Source organism: Passer domesticus, chromosome 15 (genome assembly GCF_036417665.1).
Source record: "Passer domesticus isolate bPasDom1 chromosome 15, bPasDom1.hap1, whole genome shotgun sequence".
Classification (NCBI taxonomy): Eukaryota; Metazoa; Chordata; class Aves; order Passeriformes; family Passeridae; genus Passer; species Passer domesticus.
Window position 1 is genome coordinate 13,610,769 of NC_087488.1, and position 18,014 is coordinate 13,628,782.

At 55.5% G+C, this 18,014-nt stretch overlaps 1 protein-coding gene across 5 annotated transcripts in view; it reads right to left on the minus strand.

Moving 5' to 3' along the window:
- TNRC18 (trinucleotide repeat containing 18) overlaps positions 1 to 18,014 on the minus strand; it is a 56,458-nt gene that overhangs the window by 29,353 nt on the left and 9,091 nt on the right. For 4 of the 5 annotated variants that reach the window (XM_064390292.1, XM_064390293.1, XM_064390290.1 and 1 more), the window contains exons 3-9: positions 8,566 to 8,691; positions 6,366 to 8,171; positions 3,177 to 3,279; positions 2,575 to 2,780; positions 2,247 to 2,393; positions 1,565 to 1,749; positions 383 to 806 (exon numbers count right to left, since the gene is read on the minus strand). In XM_064390292.1, the coding sequence (XP_064246362.1) occupies positions 383 to 806; positions 1,565 to 1,749; positions 2,247 to 2,393; positions 2,575 to 2,780; positions 3,177 to 3,279; positions 6,366 to 8,171; positions 8,566 to 8,691 (2,997 nt within the window). The remainder of the gene's footprint in view (positions 1 to 382; positions 807 to 1,564; positions 1,750 to 2,246; positions 2,394 to 2,574; positions 2,781 to 3,176; positions 3,280 to 6,365; positions 8,172 to 8,565; positions 8,692 to 18,014) is intronic. The other variant, XM_064390291.1, reaches the window with a different exon arrangement.

The following is an 18,014-nucleotide window of genomic DNA, read 5'->3' on the forward strand; positions in this document are numbered from 1 at the left end:
TCCTGTTCTTAAGAAATAGCTGCTTTGGGCATCTCTCTCCTGACCAAGCTGCCACAGACAGCACCCCAGAGATCCCTTCTGCACCTTTCCAGCACTTTCATGCAACTGGAGAGAGATCTGCCTCCTGCATCCTCTCCCACTGGGACTCCAGCCCTGGAAGAACCAACCCAGGCTCAGCCCACGGGAAGAGAGCCTACAGCCCCAGGCACCCAGGCATCAATCTCAGCCCATCACACCAGCCCTTCTCCTTCCCTCTCCCCTGCCTTTTAGAGGAGCTATGTGGCTTTCCCTAGGGGAAGGGACAGAAGCAGGAAAGAGCCGAGGAGAAAAAGGGAGGCAGGCACAAACACAACGGGACTCTGCCAAAGCAGGGCTCTCTTACCTGGGAACAAGGCCTGATATGGACCAGCAGCCTCTTTTTCCAGCTCCAGGTCTTTCTTCTCCACGGTCTCAGGTGCCTCTTCCTTTGGAGGGATGGCAGGGGCAGGGGGTGGAGAGGCAGGGGGTGGGCTGGAAGGATGGGAGCTGGGGGTGGCAGGGTAGGAGTAGGCTGGCTGCGAAGGTGGCTCCTCCATCTTTTGGATCACCTCAGCTTTGAGCACAGACACGGGTGAGGCCCTGGGAGAGAGGGGAGGTGGACTCACAGCCTTGCTGTAGGATGTGGAGGCACTGGGAGACAGCACGGGTGGTTTTCGGTGCACCAGTCCCGGGGCAGAGGAGGAAAGGCCGGATTTGGCACTGTCCAGGCTCCGTTTTGTCACCTTCTCTTCCATATCCACACGCTGCTCGTTTGCCTTCAACCTCTCCTGTGACAAGAACAGAGCAAAACTCAGCACAACATCTGGAAAGTGGCACTGACCAACCACCAAGAAAGACCAAACAAGGACTTGTCAAATATGCAGTGGAATCAAACACGTGTGCCCCAGTGCAAGACCATTTGAAGACCAATCTGTCTGAGGGTGACACTGATCTACAAAAGCTTCATTACAAATTCCCAGCTCCAGGAATCATGAGAAGGATGTCTCAGCTTTCATCTGCATCCAAAGCAAACCATTTGTATTTCCAAGCCTCCAGCCCACATGTAAAATGCAGCCTGAAAACCAGAGGACCACTATAAAAATGAATGGGTGTAAAACACCCAAATGAAAGCTCATGACTTTCAAAACCTTTCCATGAATGGGGTCTCTCTCCAGGAGCCAGTGTGACTGCTGCAAGTCCTGCAGCTGCTTCTCTGAGCTGCTCAGGAGGTTTGTTTGGAAGTGACCAGGGATAGAACCACTCAACTATCCAGAGCCATCCCATGGGAAGGAATCCAGGTTGCACTGCTGCTGCTGAGGAGCTCTTCTGACAGCACTGCTCAAAGGCTCTACACCAAACCCCCCCAAAACCCACTCTAACTGCAGGATACACCAAATGCTTCATATCCCAGAGACCAGGGCAGAATCACTCAACTCATCCATACCCTTGAGACACACTTGCCACACAGGCACAGCTGCATTTTCTCCCCAGACACTCCAACTTCAGGCTCGTTTCATGGCCAAGCAAGAAGTTCTTGGAAACATACCACGAGCTGGGCACTCCTCTGCAGCTCCATGGCGTGGGCTGCTTGCTGCTGCAGGATGTACAGCTCGTGCTGCCGCAGCAGCTGCTGGTGGGAGAGCAGCTGGAGCTGGTGAGCGTGCTGGAGGGAGCTCCTGGTTGGGGGGTACATAGCAGGCCACAGCGGGGGTGCCCGGTCCATCAGCTCTGCTGTGGAATGAGCAGAGATGCAGTCAGGGAGGCAGCAAGGCAAGGATGGATAAAGGATTCAGGATCGCTCAGGGCGATGGTCTCTACAGTCTCAGAGTGCTGGGGATGCCAAGCACTGGGCTTTGCAGAAATACAACCAGAAATCAGAGGGGAAAGCGTGCTGTGCTCCCCTCTGCAGCCCCAGTCCCACCACCCCCGTGCCCTAGGGCCATTGGACTTGCTTTGCTCTCCAGCCCTTGGTTTGATTTCCATGCCCGAGCCTATGAATAGACTCTCCTCACCAAGGACTCAAACTCTGCAAGGTCCTGCAGGGGATGAAGAGCCACTGCTAAAGATTACATGTTTCCATCTCCAAAACACACCTAACCAAAGGCCCCCATCCTACAGCTGTGGCTGCTGTCCCCACAGGTAGGTATGCTCCTCTTTGGCCCTCTCCAAAGTCTGTTTTCCCCACAGCTGTTAAAGAATGGTCCTCAGGTACAAGCTCAGATCCTTACCAAAGTGTGGCAAGTGCTCACTGGGGATCACAACAAGCTGCCCTGACTGTGGGTCTCTGGCAAACTGGTAGGCGGAGGGGAGAGCTCCCCCCATGGCAGGGGGGAAGCCTGGAGTCATGCCCTGGTGCAGGGAAGGGTGACCAAGTCCTGGAAGAAAAAAGGTCACAACTCAAGAGATGCAAAGAGCTCCTACACGAGAAGTCATCACCTGCTCCGAAACGCCTTCTTCTCCTTTTCCTGAGCTCATCAAACAGCCTCACTGGGCTGTAGCAACACTTTTCCCTGGATTTCAGGGAAATCTGGACACTGCTCCCTCCCAGGCACTCACCGTAGGGATGGCCAGCCAGCCACATGGAGGGGCTCCCTGTCCTGGGGAGCCAGGGGTGGGCTGCCAAGTGCGAAGCGGGGTCTGCAGACCAGCGCCCGGAGCCCGCCAGGGCTGGGCCTCCTGTCACCATCAGGTTGGAGTTCAAACCGTTGGTGGCGCAGCTGGAGGGGTGTATTCGGGCAAAATCTGCCAGCTCCTTGCTTTCTCTGGGGATGGAGGAGGCAAGAGAGAGACAGTGAGACAGGGTCCAAGTGATGGAGGAGCCCAGGAATATGGACCAGCCTGCAGAACCAGTGTTTGCAAACCAGGGTCAGCCACTCAAGGGGAGCTGTGACGGAGGTGTCACGTCTAGAATAAAACACTCCATCTCTCCAGCCCTTTGGAGCAGACATGGATTGGCAGCTGTCTATTAGGATTGCTCTGCTGAGGACTTAGGATCTGCTTATAGCCCCGTGTACCTCACTCAGCATCCCTCTCCACACCAGCAAGTTTGGTACCTACTCCAGGATGGATGCAATCCTGTCTCCTCTCTGGGGACTGGTTGTCCCTGAGCTCAGCTTGTGACACTATGGCAAAAGATCTCACCTCCTTCCAGCCCTCACCTGAGCAGCTTCTCCTGATCCCGCTCCAAGCGCCCTGCCAGGAGGTGGCTGTCCCGGTGGCGGCTCCTCTCGTCCCCACAGTCATCTTCGGAGCGTCCGTGCCCTAAGAGACAGCCCAGCACCATCAGACAGGAGAAATGGCCTGGAGAAAGCTGTCCCTTCTCCTCTGGCCATGGAGCAGAGTACCTGAGAGCCACTACACCCAAACACCAGTGTCCCCAAGGATGTTCCAGGTTTAAATCCTGAAAGATCAGGGAAGGCTCTCTGTGTGATCAAGATATTCTCACTAAAATAATATTCTCCTGGTAGCACTCAAGTGCATATGTTTTGAGGTTTATGTCTCCAAGACATCAAGGGACTACTTGCCATGCCAGGATGGTCTCCCAGGACAGCACAGCCACCAGCCTGGGAGCAACAGGACCAAAGTACCACTGTGCTGGAGGACAGTGGCAGATTTCCCATCCCAGCAAGAGCCAAGATGCAGCTAAAATCTGCATGAAACCACATAGTCCTGCTTAGCAGGGGACCTACTAAGCTTAGCATAGTCCTTCAGAGAGGGGAAGGATTTTATCTCTGTACTTTCTGAAGCACTTTCTGATCTTGTAAATTAGTCTGGGAGCACTGAGTATGCTCTGAATCCCTGTCCCTCTGCAACAGGCAGAACCAACAATACAGACCCTCACAAAATTGCACTCCACTCCACAATTCAACCATCAGCAGGAATCTGCATCCCCCTCGAGACATGCAACAAGAAATGGTCTGATGAGGCAGGGACACATATGGCAGATGAGGGCAGGAATCCAAAAAGGGGGGCTGGATGTTTGGCTGGAGAAACCACTTGTCCACAATCAGCACAGCTCTTGCAAATACAGCCTGGCATGGCAGCAGCTGCATCTGCGAGAGGTTAGGAGGCACCTCCACAGGAGCGAGCAGCAGAGCCTCGCTTGGCTCTGCCAGCACCAGGTATTGGGGCCATCCTTCCCTTTATCCAAGATCTTCTCTCCAGCTGCCTGATTTTAAGCTTGCTTTTTTCTACTTTTTTCCTTAGCTTCTTTCTTGCAGGCTCATTTTTCACACAATTCTGCATTGTCCCTCTCTGCACTATGCTGATACAATCCACTCCTCAATCCCAGCCCTGTTTGCAGAGAGCCCTCAGCCTCGCAGGACTGCACCCCAGCAGCCCTTCCCAGGGTCCTCACTCTCCTGTCTGGATATGGTTTGGCACATGGGAAAACATCTCGGAACATCAAGTCTATTCTGCTGACAGGCAGTCTTTTCAAGGAGAGCTCTAGTGTGTATTTCTACAAACCTGGACAGCCCATGGGTTTTTTGCTGTCAAGTCTCCAATTCCCTCAGCTTTTACTGTCAGAAGGAATCCAGGAAAAAGACAACATCTCTCCCAGCTCCTTTCCCCAAGTCTCCTTCCACAGGCTCCAGGCAGAAAACAAAGATGCTTTAAAACCTGGCACACAGCTCTCCCTCCCAAAGGACTCTCCAGGGTCACCACATCTCCCTCACAGCCTGCCAGGACACCACGTGCAGCCCAGCCAACCCCAACCAGCCCCTCCTGGCCTCACTGAATGATGCCCCACACAGCCTCTGTTGCCCACTTTTACTCCCCAACCTCCACTGCACGGGAGCTCACAAATCCCTCTGGAGCCCAAACACCTTCCACTGCCTCTCCGCCAGCATTCCCTTTCCACAGGTTTTTCCCCTTTGGAGCCCCTTTTCCTATTTCTTTCCCCTAATCAATGCCCAGCTGTCTCTTTGGTGTCAGCAATATGGAGCAGCTCCTTGGAGAGCTCACAGCCTCCCTTCCTTCCTCGGCAGAAGGTGAGTAGACCCCCTCCCCCAGCCTTTCATTAGAAATGCGTTATTTTGTTATTTTATCATCGCTCCTCCCTCTCCCATCTACACTCCTTGTGCTCCATTATTTCTAGACGAGTTTATCATCTTTTTTCCACCCCCCATCCAAACACAAACACCGAAGGACCTCTAATTCCCGCCCATCCTCCATCCCACCGACAGGAGAGTCCCTTTTCTGGACAGAACGATGATTGTCCAGACAGTGAATGATCATTCTGTCTATATATATGAACATGACGCACGGACTGCATAGAAAAATTCAATCAGTTATGCATGGAGGAAAGGCTTAGGTCCGTTCCCTTGACAACCAATGCCCAGTACTAAATACTTGCATTTTACTTGCCAAATACTACAGATTAGCCAACTAAAGCCTGCTTTCTCCTTCTTAAAAGGTCTAAACATTCAAGCACCGTCCACTCAGCGCAAGCAAGCTAATGTTATTAGACGAATATCTCCTGGCACACAAAGGGGGGGCAGCATTTGGGGGGCGAGAGGAGGAGAAAAGCAGTCTTGTTTTCTGTCTGAAAGCCAACTGCATCACTTAGCAACGAGCCCAGAGGCCTGCCAGAATTCAACCCTTGTTTGCAGCCTTTTAGTTCGGCTCAGTAAATTACATTTAACGCAAGCTGGGAGCGTCTGGGACGATTGAACGGCTGAACAAACAGCTCCCTGTGCTGCCCACGAGGTTCTCGGCCGGCTCCCGGCTGTGGGGAGGGCACTGGGAGGCGATGGGAATGGGGAGAAGGGCTGCGGCCTGAGGGAAACTGCTTCTTGCCACTGAAGTTTGGGAGAGGGGGGCAAAGGGAGAAAAATGGGGAAGGCAAGGGCTAAAACTGGAAAGCCGACCATTGCTCGCCAGCCACTCGCTTTGGCATGGCTCCTTGGCACACCAGAGCCCCGTGCCTGGCAGCCCCCGGGTGTTATTTTGCTATACAAGTCAAGCAGAGAGCAAAATCTCTCCGGTGCCATCCCCCTCCTGCCAGCACCACGGCTTAAATCAAAATCATGAGATTACAACACCAGCATAAAGGCGGTTCGAGAGGTTTCTCTGTCACTCCCTTTGCTAATGGATAAACTCATGGAGCAGGATTGTCCTCAGATGTGGCCAGAGGGGATGGAAGTGGGGACAGGGGACTGAGTGCCTCTTGCACAGGGGGTCTTGCTTCCCACTGCAGTTTACAACATGTCCTTGGCTGGCAAGGGAGGGAAACACAGCTGAAGATGCCAAACTCAGTTCATGGCACACAGCCTGCACTGGGTGGCTGCTCTTCCCAGGGAACAGATCCTCCAGGGAAGCTCTGAGACAATCCCTAGGGAACCTACCTTTGATGCTGCTGAGAGACAGCGAGCGATCCCGGTCTGCCAAGCTGGGCCCCAGTTTGCTGCTGCTGCTGCTGCTGCTGTTGTCCTTCTGCCGGGCCACAGCCACAGCAATGCCTACAGGCAAGTGCCTCACCTCCACCTCGCCCTGGGAGCCGATGCTCTCACGGCCAAAGGATTTGGCACTCTCAGGTCTCTCAGGGTCCCTCTTTAGCTGCTTGGCAGGCTGCTGCAGCAGCAGCTGCTGCACCTTGGAGGCTCCCAGCTGCGCTGAGTCCAACTTCACGTTGCCCAAACCCCCGAAGGGGCTCTTCTTGCCGCAGCTCTGCCGGGACGCCGTCTCCTTGGCAAAGCTGCCGCTGTACTTGATGAGGCTCTGCATGGCCGAGCCTTCGCCGTGCGAGGCGGGGTGCAGGACGTCCGCGGCGCCCCGCGAGCCCACCACCGAGGAGCGCGGCAAACCGCTGGGGTCAAGGTAGACCTTCTTGGCTTCCTCCTCCACCCGGCTGACGTGGTTGTGCTGCGCGGCCAGCACCGCCATCTGCGTGGTGGCAAAGTTGCCCATCTCAAAGGGCTTCCACTTCTGCTCGGGCGGTTTCAGCTGACCGTGGTCCAGGTGCTGCCGGGAAGAGTCCAAAGTGCCATAGACCTTTGCTGCTTCTTTGGAGCTGGATCGCTGGAAGCGGTCCCGCTCGCAGGGGCGATGCTCTGCCTCCGGACTCGGCTTCAGCAAATCCTTGGAGGCCAGGAACTCCCTGCTCTCCGGAGAGCCCAGCCCCGGCCGGTTGAGGAAGGGCTCTGAAGTGACCTGTCTCTTCAGTGCCATGGAGTTCGTCCTGATCACCGAACCCTTCTCTCTCAGAACCTCCATCCTTTTGGCATCACTGTGACAAGAAAAGTCCTGGGACAAGAGTGTGCGGGAGGTGTCTGCAAGGCACCGCTCCGTGGGTGACTGCAGCACCCCCACCTTGCCAAGGTCCTTGTCCTTCCCCTTGTTGTCACGGGCCTGGGAGGCGATTTGGATGGGCCCGCTCCTCTCGTCATAGGCTTCGACCGAAGGCACAAAGGTGGGGGCGATTACTTTGTGCTCCCTCCCCAGCTCCTTGGCCGGTGGGAAGATGGTGTACATGCTGGAATGGACGGGCTGCGGAGGGAATGTTGTGGCTGGCGTCATCTTCCCCGTCTGCGAGGGGTGTGGGGATGGACAGCTACAGGAGATGTGCAAAGCGCCCACGGAGGGCAGGAGGGGCTCCCCCCGCTTCAGCCGCTCCGCGTGGGCGTGCGCAGAAGGCCTCATGTTCTCATCGTGCCGAGCGGGATCCTTGGCACAGCGGTCCTGCTCGGCACCCAGGACCTTCAGCATGGGGTCCCCGCCGCCGTTGCAGTTGCTGAGGGAAGAGCTCTGCAGCGGGTTCTTGGACTTGGGCTCCCCACTGCCTGTGCCCCGATTTGGCATGTGCTCAGCCAGGAACGGCGAGAGACGCTCGCCGACCTTCACCGCCTTCTCCACCACGCTCACCTTCCGCTCGCTGTCGGGCTTGGTGTCCTGTGTGAGGTCGACCACGCTGCGGGGCCGGGGCTCCTCCTTCGGCTTGCTCTCCTTCTTGGCAAAGGGCAGGGGCAGATCGCTCCGGCATGCCCGCTCCTTCCCACCGGGGTCTTTCAGGCCTTCTTTCGAGCTCTTGTGCAGCTGCCCAAGGTCCTTTTCCCGGAGCAAAGTGCTCGACGTGTGGCTGCCCACGGTCCTTGAGAGGGGAGGCTGCGGGTGCAAAGCGGACTGGCCTGCGTGGCTGGACAGGTAGAATCCATCTGCAGAGTAAAAGCAACCAAAATTATCACAGGCTTTCAACCCCTTCAGTCCTACACAGAGACAGACAAGAGGTAGCAAAAACAGGAAAGAATGGATTTCAAGGATGTCTTAAACAAAAATGCCCAGGTCAAAGCAGGTTCCTCCATGGGGGATGCAAGACAGCCCTGTCTCATGCACACTGGGGCTTCAAGCCAGCTTTCCTACAGGACAGCCACATTCAAACCTTGGTATTGCTCAGCCCAGGAAACATCCCAGCTGATCACCCAAGGTGGCTCCTGCTCTTCACCCCCAACACTCCAGCATCCAGCAGCTCCAGCAGCCAAACAAGCCCAAAGGACAGGGTAAGCACCCTGGGGTGACCGATGGGAAGGGCACACAGGGTCCCAGACTCACCTTTCTGTGACTCAAAGAGGCTGTGCTGCCCCAGCTGGGCCAGGAGCGGACTGCCAGCACTGGGAGGTTCGAGGTGGCTCAGGGGAATGTACGATGGGTAGAGACCGTTAGGCAGATGGGAAAAGCCTGCAGAAAACGGGAAACAGAAGAGGGAAACATGTTTTACCCAAGCAGCACGCTGCCTTGGAACGAGCCCCGCAGGAGCACAGACTGTTGTGGCTGTCGGTCCCTCACACGCCAGGAGCGGCGGTGGCGGCGGGGACACAGGCGGTGACACACGGCACGCACAGCCCAGGGCAGGGACCCCAGCTTGGGGACCCCACTTCACGTACTGACCCCCACTGCGGGTCCCCCAGCTCAACCCGGGGCTCCAACTCTGCAGCAAATGGAGCACGCTGCTTCCTGAGCAGAGGCTGACACCTGAGGGCTCCGTGACCAAACCACCTGGCTGATAAGGTGTTTTATCACAAGTACAGACACCTGTGGGTGAGGGCACTCCCCAGCATGCTTCCAGAGCCATGATAAGACCTTCTTGCCAGCACAGCTTTGCCAACACAGCTCACTCCCGCTGCAGGTGCCCAGTACTGGGTACAGGCTTTGGGAAAACACAAGAGCATCCTCCAGAGCAGCTCACAAAAAGCATAGTTTCACGTATCCAAACTCAGCATCTTATCCCAGAGGAAGGCAAAACAGAGAAAGTGTGACAACCATCCAGGAGCTGATATGAAAGCAGCATATCCTCATAACCCTGCTGCCAGTGGTCTGGATGTCCTGGACACTGGTGCCCAGCAACACCCTCATGCAAATCGTCCTCATCAGCATTTCCTCAGTGAATACAATCACCATAACAGTGGTAATAACACACACTGCTGGCTACAGGCAGCAATTCCTCTCCAACACTGCCACCAAACGACACTCGCGCAACACTACAAACCCAACCCTCCACAAGAATCAGCATCCCAGTCCATGCCATAATTTAAAAACTGAGTTAAAGCCATCAGGAGAATCTGAAGGAGCCAGTCAAGCCCTCTGCAACCCTGCTCTTACCCTCAGCCCACATTAGCAACCAACTTCCCCCAGATTCCACGATCCTACTGAAAGCAACCAGGCAACAAGTTTGTCAAGAGTCCAGCATCCAAAACAACATCACACCAAAACCCAAGGGGAGACGGGGAAGTTCAGTCCCCGAAGCTGCACGTGGAGCACCATCTGCGAGAGCTAGTCAATATTTCACATTATTTAGACAGCCAGGATCTCTTTCGCGTACATGTTTGCATCCCGGCATATGTGCCTCACCGACGCCGTGCTCCGCACAGCTCCTGGCCCGCATCCATCGCCCGACAGATCCCAGCGGCGTCACCCGCACACGCCAGCCCTCCAGCAGCGGGACCAGGGAGCTGCTGTGCCCGTGCTCTTCCACACAGAGCCCCTTCCCAGCAGGTAAAAACTGCTGTTTAACTCTCAGCACAGCGCTGCAAAGGCGCTAAGCGTGCACACAACATCCAAGCCTCTACTTGGTAACCCCAAAACCTCCACACTGAAGCATTTCCAAACACCTTTTCTTATTCCAGAGCTGGAGAGAGCTGGGTAGAACCCAGCTTAGCTTAGCTGTGAGCAGCTCCACTCCACGCCATGTATGCCTCGGCCATGTCACTCAGCAGGATTAGGCTGGCAACAAGCCAGCATCCGGAGCAGGAGTGACACATTTCCAAGGGAACACCAGTCCCATCTGGCAGAGCACATGGCTGCAGCGTGGCACAGCCTCTGGAGCACTCCATGCCACACCAGCCTGGTGGCCAGGGCCACAGACATCCCCACGTGAGCCCCTTCTCCCAGCCAGAGTCAATCCCTGCTGCAGCTGCTCCAGCAGGCAGAAACACCGGCACGGGGAGCACAGCGAGACACATCCCATGCTGCAGACACCACTGTGCACAGATGCCCATGGCATGTCCCCACTTGCATGTGCTGCAAGGACATGAAGCCACCTGCAGGGCTCCAGGGAAGGGACACACTCCAGTGCTGCCATCAGGCACGGGGACACCTGCACACAGCTTAAGTTACTGATACCCAAAGAGGCATTTTGGTACCAGTTACATCTCCGGTCCTATGAGGGCATCTCCCTGCTTTCGGCATCACATCCTGCCCATGTTCAGTCCCAGCCCCAAATGTTCTGGGGCTTCCTCCCCAGTCAGCATCACCACATCCTGCTAGTGACCCAGCCTCAGCTCAGGGCTGCAGGACCAGGAGGAGGAATGCAAAGTGTCTAAGCTGGGGACAGGTTCACATGGACAGGTTGGGAACCTTGCAGGGCAGTGTCACCATTTCAGCTGGGAAACAGCAGCAGAACTGAGCAGATGCCACCAGCCAACCGCCAAAGCCACCTCACACCTGGCAGCTCTTCCCAGTAACTTCCAGAAGCCCACAGCTGCTGTTCCTTGGACAGGCATAAGCCCAGCACAGGAGCTCAAAGCACATTCCAAAGCTCTGCAGGTGTAGGAGAAACTGAGGCACAGGCAGGTGTAATGACTTGGTGCATCATGCAGCTGACCAGCAGCAAAACCAGAGAACCACTCAAACTCCAGCCTCAGGTCTACCAGCAACACTGTTTTTCCCCTTGCAAAGTGCCTGAAGAAGCTGCACAGGCTGTATTTACCTGGCTTCTTCCCTGCCAGGAACCAGAGCTGGAGCAGGGAGGAGGAATCCGAACCACAGCTTTCCTGGGGATGAGCCCAATGCAAATCCAGCCTCGAGGCACTGCCAGAACATCCCTTCCTCCGTACAGCCCTCCAGCAGCCACACTGACAGGCTGCTGGCGTACGACTCACAGGGAGCCCAAAACCTGCTGCCCCAGTGCCCTGGGCAGGACCTGCAGGTGAAGCTGCTCCTCCACACTGAGGAGCTGCACTCGCAGGAGGCGGCCGCGGGTGAGTCGCTGCCTCCTTGGATCTCCGTGCCAGAAAGCAATGCCAAGGGGAGAAATTCTACCGCAGTGAGCAATGCACAGCTCACCCCAACCATGGGCATCTGCCAGGAGAAAGGGAGGGGAAAAGGGGAAACCACAACCATCTCCATCTGCCTGGGGCCAGAGTGTTTGCTGAACCAGCACAAGATCCGCTTTGCCCAGGGACACGCCGACAGGTCTCGGCAGGCTGAGCCACGCTCCTCCAGCCGATTGCTCGCCCAGAGGCGGTCTGGCACCGCAGCACAGGCAGGGAGGTGCGAGTTGGCAACACTGCCAAGCCCAGACTGGCTGTGCCCCCCATTTCCTGCCAAGCTGCACCATGCCAAACACATGCGTGTGCCCATTAGCTCGGCCTCCGACCGCCTGGGAAAGGCACCACCAAAACTCATGTCATGCCAGCAGGGACACACATGATCCAAAGCAGACCAGCTCTGAGGGTAAAAGGGTTCAGGGCACAGAGATGGTCCCTCAAACCACTTTATCCCTATAGCCAGCAGCCAAAATGCAACCCCTGTGATGCTCCAGTTGCTGCAGTGGATGAGCACACCTGTCCTCCTCCTTCCCAGCTCCAAGATTATAAAACATATCTGTTTTGCACAATTGAGACATAAATCACTAAGGGCTGTTATTAGAGGAACTTGGCGGGTGCAGATGTGTCAGCCCACTTGAAAACATCTTCTTCATCTTTGCTCAACTCTCCAAAACGGCACGGGTTCGGGGGAAGAGGTACGGCCTGGGGTGACTCAGCGCCGGGAGGGGATGTGACCGATGGGGAGGTGAGATACCAGCAACCGCACAAACCGCACGCCAAACGTCTGGAGGCTGGAGGTCACGCTGGGGGAAGTGGGAGGGAAACAGACCCCACGTGCTCAGCCCGCTTGGGGTTACCAAAGGTCCCAGTGAGGAGGGAGCTGACAGAAAGCACCGCCAGGCAGAGCTGGGGGAAGCAGGCAGGCCTGCAGCACAGGGGGCTGCCACTGGTCACCAGGAGTTTTAAACCTTGGCTTTCTCCAACTTGGCCCCTCACACTTCAAGCCTAAAATTCAGTCGCAGCTGGACGAGTCAGTCAAGCCTGGGTTGTGAAAGAGCCAGACAGGAGGAGGGCATGCTGAAGGCAACATGCTGGAATTGAACATATCTCCTCCATGGACATAGCTCTGGCCAATGAGCCAGGCAACACGCCTGAGGTGACACGGGTGTGTGCCAGCACTGGGAAAGCTGCTCCACCCCTCCTCAGCTGTAGGTGACTGGCTGGCACCTTCAGCATCCCCCCATGCTGCCCTCCACACTAGCTGCCAACATGCTACAGAGGGGACAGCTTGGACACCCACAAAGGTTGAAGGGCAGCAAGCAGGAGCAACACGGAGACACCACTCAATGGGGAATTCACTCTCCCAGTCTGGTTCCATGTTTCCAAACTAACCAAGAGCACCAACACACCAGAGAGAAGCGGCATCCACAAAGCCTTTGCTCATGCTTTGGGACAGCTTTCCAGTTGGAAAAGACATTTAGTCAAGTCCAGCACAGCTGGACAACCCTGTTAGCTGGTGTGGGATAACAGGTGGCCACATGCACTGCTGGCTGCAAAGCTCACCCTGAAGCTGAGCCCTGGGCACAAGCCATCCTTGTCTGAGAAGCCACAGCCCCGGCACCGGAAGACCAGCAGCCTCCAGCACCCCAGGAGAAGTTAAGTAAGTCTCCCCCACCAGCCCCATCTGCCCGTTATATATTTCTGCCACTTATGAAATATTTCCAACCGCCAGCATCTCCCCCCATCCTCCCTGGGCCATGATGGATGGCCACATTGCCAGGACTCAAGCTGGCACCATGCAGTGCTCTGCAAGGGTCTATGGCCACAGAAGAGCCTGAGCTATAAAGCCTGACCCCTTGGACCCTCCAATGTGAGCCCAGCAGGGCTGGGAAACACAGCAGCAAGAATCTGGGTTTATTTCCATGGGATGTTTTGAGCTCTGGGCACTCAAGGGAGATTTGCAGCCCGGCTGCAGCCAGTTCTCAGCGGGCTGCTGGGCACAGCACAGAGCAGGAGCCGCAGCCGCCCTTGGCCAGCAACACAATCACCTCTTCCCCAGTCCGGCTCACAGTGCCTCACAGGCAGCCAACTGGGACAACAGTCCACACCACAAACAGCTGGATAAACGCTTACATCCTCCCCGGCAGGGAGGGAGGGGAGGAAAGCAGGGAAGGGCCAAGCACAGTGAGTACCTTCCCACCACTGGCAGGACAGACACCACACCAGCTGCCTGTGCTTACCGTCATCAGTGCATCCCTTATCCTCTCCCTGCAGAAGCAGCAGATTCCCAGGGAAGATTTTCGGGGCTCCCCCTCCAGCACACACCTCCCCATCCCTGCCCCGTGCAGCTCGGTGAGGCACAGCCGCAGCTATTCCTCATGCACACATTTATGGCTGCAAACAGCTGCGAGCCGGAGTGCTGACAGTGTAAATCTTTGCCACCTCCTCCCCTGCCTGTCGGGGCAGCTCCAGTGACACCCGAGGCACCGGAGCCGCTTTGACTCTGTGCCATGCACGAGACACCAGAGATACGAGCCCCTGAACATGCCGGGCTGAAACCAAAGCTCCCGGATCAGATGTGCCTGGACTCCAGCGGTGGCTGGTCCCTATCCCTGTCCCCAGCAGCCACAAGCTGCTGTCACAACCCACCATTCTCCATGCCAAAAACCGCCCCAAAAGCCGTATTTACACCCCATGCCACGGAACTGGCAGTAGCCTCAAAGCCCTAATTTACAGCCTCAATTCTCTGCATCCCCTGAAAGCCTTCGATCCCATCCCCGGGATCCAGAACAGCCAGGGCAATTTAACTCCCCATTTAATCTTCTAAGGGCCCTGGTGAGCTCAGAGACAGCATCCTCCAACGGGGGGTCCACACTCCCAGACTTTGCTGGCTTGAACAGCGCCGCGCCGCTTTCCTTCAGCTGCAAAAATCACTACCTTAAAAGCCAAGGCGAATTCTCCCTCCAGCTCAGCACAGCTCTCTATTGTTTCTTTTAATTTTATTTTATTCCACGTGGGAATCTGTGTCCAGGCTGCTTTATTTTTAAGTGGCTCTTGCTCAATATTTACTATCGCTCGCAGCTGCGTCAGCACAGGAACGCTGCGCGCTCGCGCCAGGTTTCCGACCAGCCATTCCCCCCGTGCCGATGCCATGCCATGATTTTCCTGCCCTGTCACCCTCGTGGTGAATCACCAGCCCCCCACAGCTACAGGACACTGAAGGGCAGAGGAGCATGGGAGGATTCCCTGCTTCCACGGAAATAAATAACATCAGGCCGAGCCCTGCCGCTCACCTCCTCACCCAGGAGCTGGAACAGCCCCAACAGCCTGGAGATGGCCCAGAAGGAGAAAATGAGGCTCAAGGGACTGGTGTTCATGCCTGGTTCTGCCCCAATGTCCTGGAGACTTAGTTTCCACCATACAGCAAAACAATGGCAATCCAAGGTATGCCAATGTTTCAGGAAAAGGGCACCAACAGGACACTCTGAAGATCCCCCAAAAGGTCACCCACCAGCTCCCCATTAACAGCATCCCCATGGGGACAGCAAGAAGCCACCCAGGTGAGGACAGGAATCACTCTAGCAAAGTGAAGGTGGCCATTCCTCACACTGGAGGGGTCAAGATGGAAACCATCCCAGTGGGATTCTTGGCATGATGTGCAGCCAGTCCACTCAGCCTGAAACACTGTGGGGTCTGGGAAGCAGCGATCTGGTCCCACGTTAATCCTGACACTCCAACCAGTGTCAGTGCGCCTGGGTCACCGCCAGCTGCTACAGCAGAAGCTTCTCCCACATGCCCCTAGCCTGAAATCCCCACCACGTCGGATGTCTCTCCTTTTCCACTGGCATAATTAAACCTGACACCCCAACAGGGGTCCACTGAAACCTCCAGGCTCTCACTACTCAACCACACAGCTCTCCTCAAACAGCAAGGAGTGACATGGTGGAGACTTCAGCTCCACATTTACTAAAATGTCGTATGGAAATTGAAAAAATAATAATTTTAACTCTCAAACTGATTAGCAGAATCCCCAGGAATGCAGAACCTGGCTGCTAGATTGCAGTCTCTCCTTCCTCCTGATTTTCTAGGACAGCATGAAAATGCCTTTGCTCTGGTTCCTCCTTCATCATGTTGAAGATTCTTTAGCCACTGGTGTCCAGCACAGGGGCCCTAAAGCTGACTCTGCTCCTGGCACCGGATGCACAGTTTTAGTACAGATGCTCCCCCTCCTTCCTAAGCAGAGAAATTTAACCCACCCCATTTTTTAATTTTTTTTTTTTTAATCACCCAAACTCAGTGCAGAAGACGATACAAACAAGTGAGCCCCCTCCCCTGAGCCCTGCCCGCATATTTAACCAGGCACCACCCATGCACTGTCCGTGCCTTCATTAGAAAAGAGCTCGTTACCCTTCATTCCAGAGCCAGGAGAGCTACAGGAGCTCGGTGGGGGAGGTTATTGTGGGATGGCACCGGCGCTGGTCCCCACATCACCTGCACCAAGTGCCTGCCAGCAGCAATTAAATCAGCCTTCAAAGAGAGATCCCAGCTTTCCCAGCACCATTAGCCGTGCCCTGGAGGGAACACGGTCTATTTTCAGCCACAATGACTTAAGATAGGTCACTAGCAGGTTAAATGGGACTGTGCAGCATCATCTCCCTGCCCTCCCATTGAGAAATTAAACTCTGCTGTGTGATGGGCAGCACCAGCCCTGGACACACACCAGGTGCCCACGGAAAGGTAAATGTCACCTGCCTGCTCCTCTCCTCTGCTTCCCATCACTGGCCACAGACACCCACTGCCCTGGCTGCCTTACCTCTGCGTGGGGTGGTGAGAGGGGGTTCACAGCAGGATCACCCCTGGGTTCCTCCCTGCCTGTCCTCCTGTCCAGCACAGTGACAGCTCACAGCCAGAATGGCCCCACCATGCCCAAGGCCAGGAGTGTTGGAAGGACCCTCAGCAGGCCTCATCCTGTAAACCCAGTGCCAGAGCAGTGCTACTCATCTCACCCCTTCCTCCCCATGGCCCAAATACAAGTCCCCAAGCTGGGGACTGCCCCAGGCCACCAGTTCCACCAGGGTTTCACCACGGCCACCAGAGAGGTGGCATCTCCCGGCAGCAGCTCCATCTGCTCTGCTGGTGGATCCACCACCGAAACCCAACCAGCCACCCCACCACGAACATCTGGCGGGGAGGTGGCAGCTGGATGTGGGTTTGTTTTGCCTCCCAGGCTCCTGCCAGGCGCAGTCAGCACGAGCCGGGATGACTCAAAGCCCGGGAGACGCAGCCTCCGCCGTTTATTTTAAACCCTCTTGTCTGCAAAGCGGCTGCTGCGGCTCAGCACCTCTCGGGCTGCTTTGCAAAGGGGGTGGCACTGCGAGGCAAAACTGAGGCACAGCCCCACGATCACACCTGGGCACCACATCACCACTGCCTGTGTGCTCAGCAGTCACTGGGCTCAACACAGGGGACAGCAGCAAGACAGGATCAGCTCCAAGAAACAGCCCAGGCTGCAGCAAGGACATTGCCAATGACCCAAACAAATTTGTCAGCTCTGGCTTCATGATTCCCCTTGGATACAGCATAGCATGGTAAAGATGGATGCTCCCAGATCAGCATGTGCTGATCTGTGTGCCACAGGAGTGAATGCATCCCTGTCCCAAAGCCCAGCACTGACTTAAACAGCATCTGCAGGAACCAATGGGCTGCAGGCATCTGGGGATGGAAGAAAGGGATCCACACACAGATCACAATCTCATAACAATCTTTTCCTTAGGAAATCAGGCTCAAAAGCTCAGCCTCTGCCAAGCCTCTCCTCTTGACCCCACACTCAGCCTTTTTTCCTTCCAGACGCTCCTGCCCTTCCCACACTCCCTTGAACATCAGCCCATGCCATCTCTTCTGCACCAAAAAAGCAATGAACCATGAAGCAAAGGTGTATCTGCAGCCAGCAAACATCCAGAACCCCACACCTCCCCACTGCTGATAGTGGGAGATAAACACATGGGCAAATATTATGGCAGTGTGGTTTAATTCCTGATGAATTATGCAAATCTGTATTCAGATTGAAGTGAAGCTCTTGGGCAATTGACAAATTGCCAAGCTGGCCCCGATGACACCAGGCGGGGACAGCCAGCCCTCCATCAGGTGAGGCACTACATGGGTGCCCTATATATGTACATACACAGACATGTATGTGCTTGCACATGTCAACTAGAGAAACCAGAGAGTACCTGCAAGAATGGTTCAAGAGTGACTTTTGCACTTCTCCCTCCTCCCAGCTGTGTTTAGTGTGTCCAAAGAAGGCCACCAAACTTTTGTGTCCTCCACAAGATGAAAGCAGCTTGGGGTGATGGTGAGACTCAAATCAGGACTAAGATAAAATCCATCATGTCCAGGGGACAGGAGGGGAAACCCTGAAACACTTGTGCCAATATGACTGTCAGCCTTGAAGCCGAG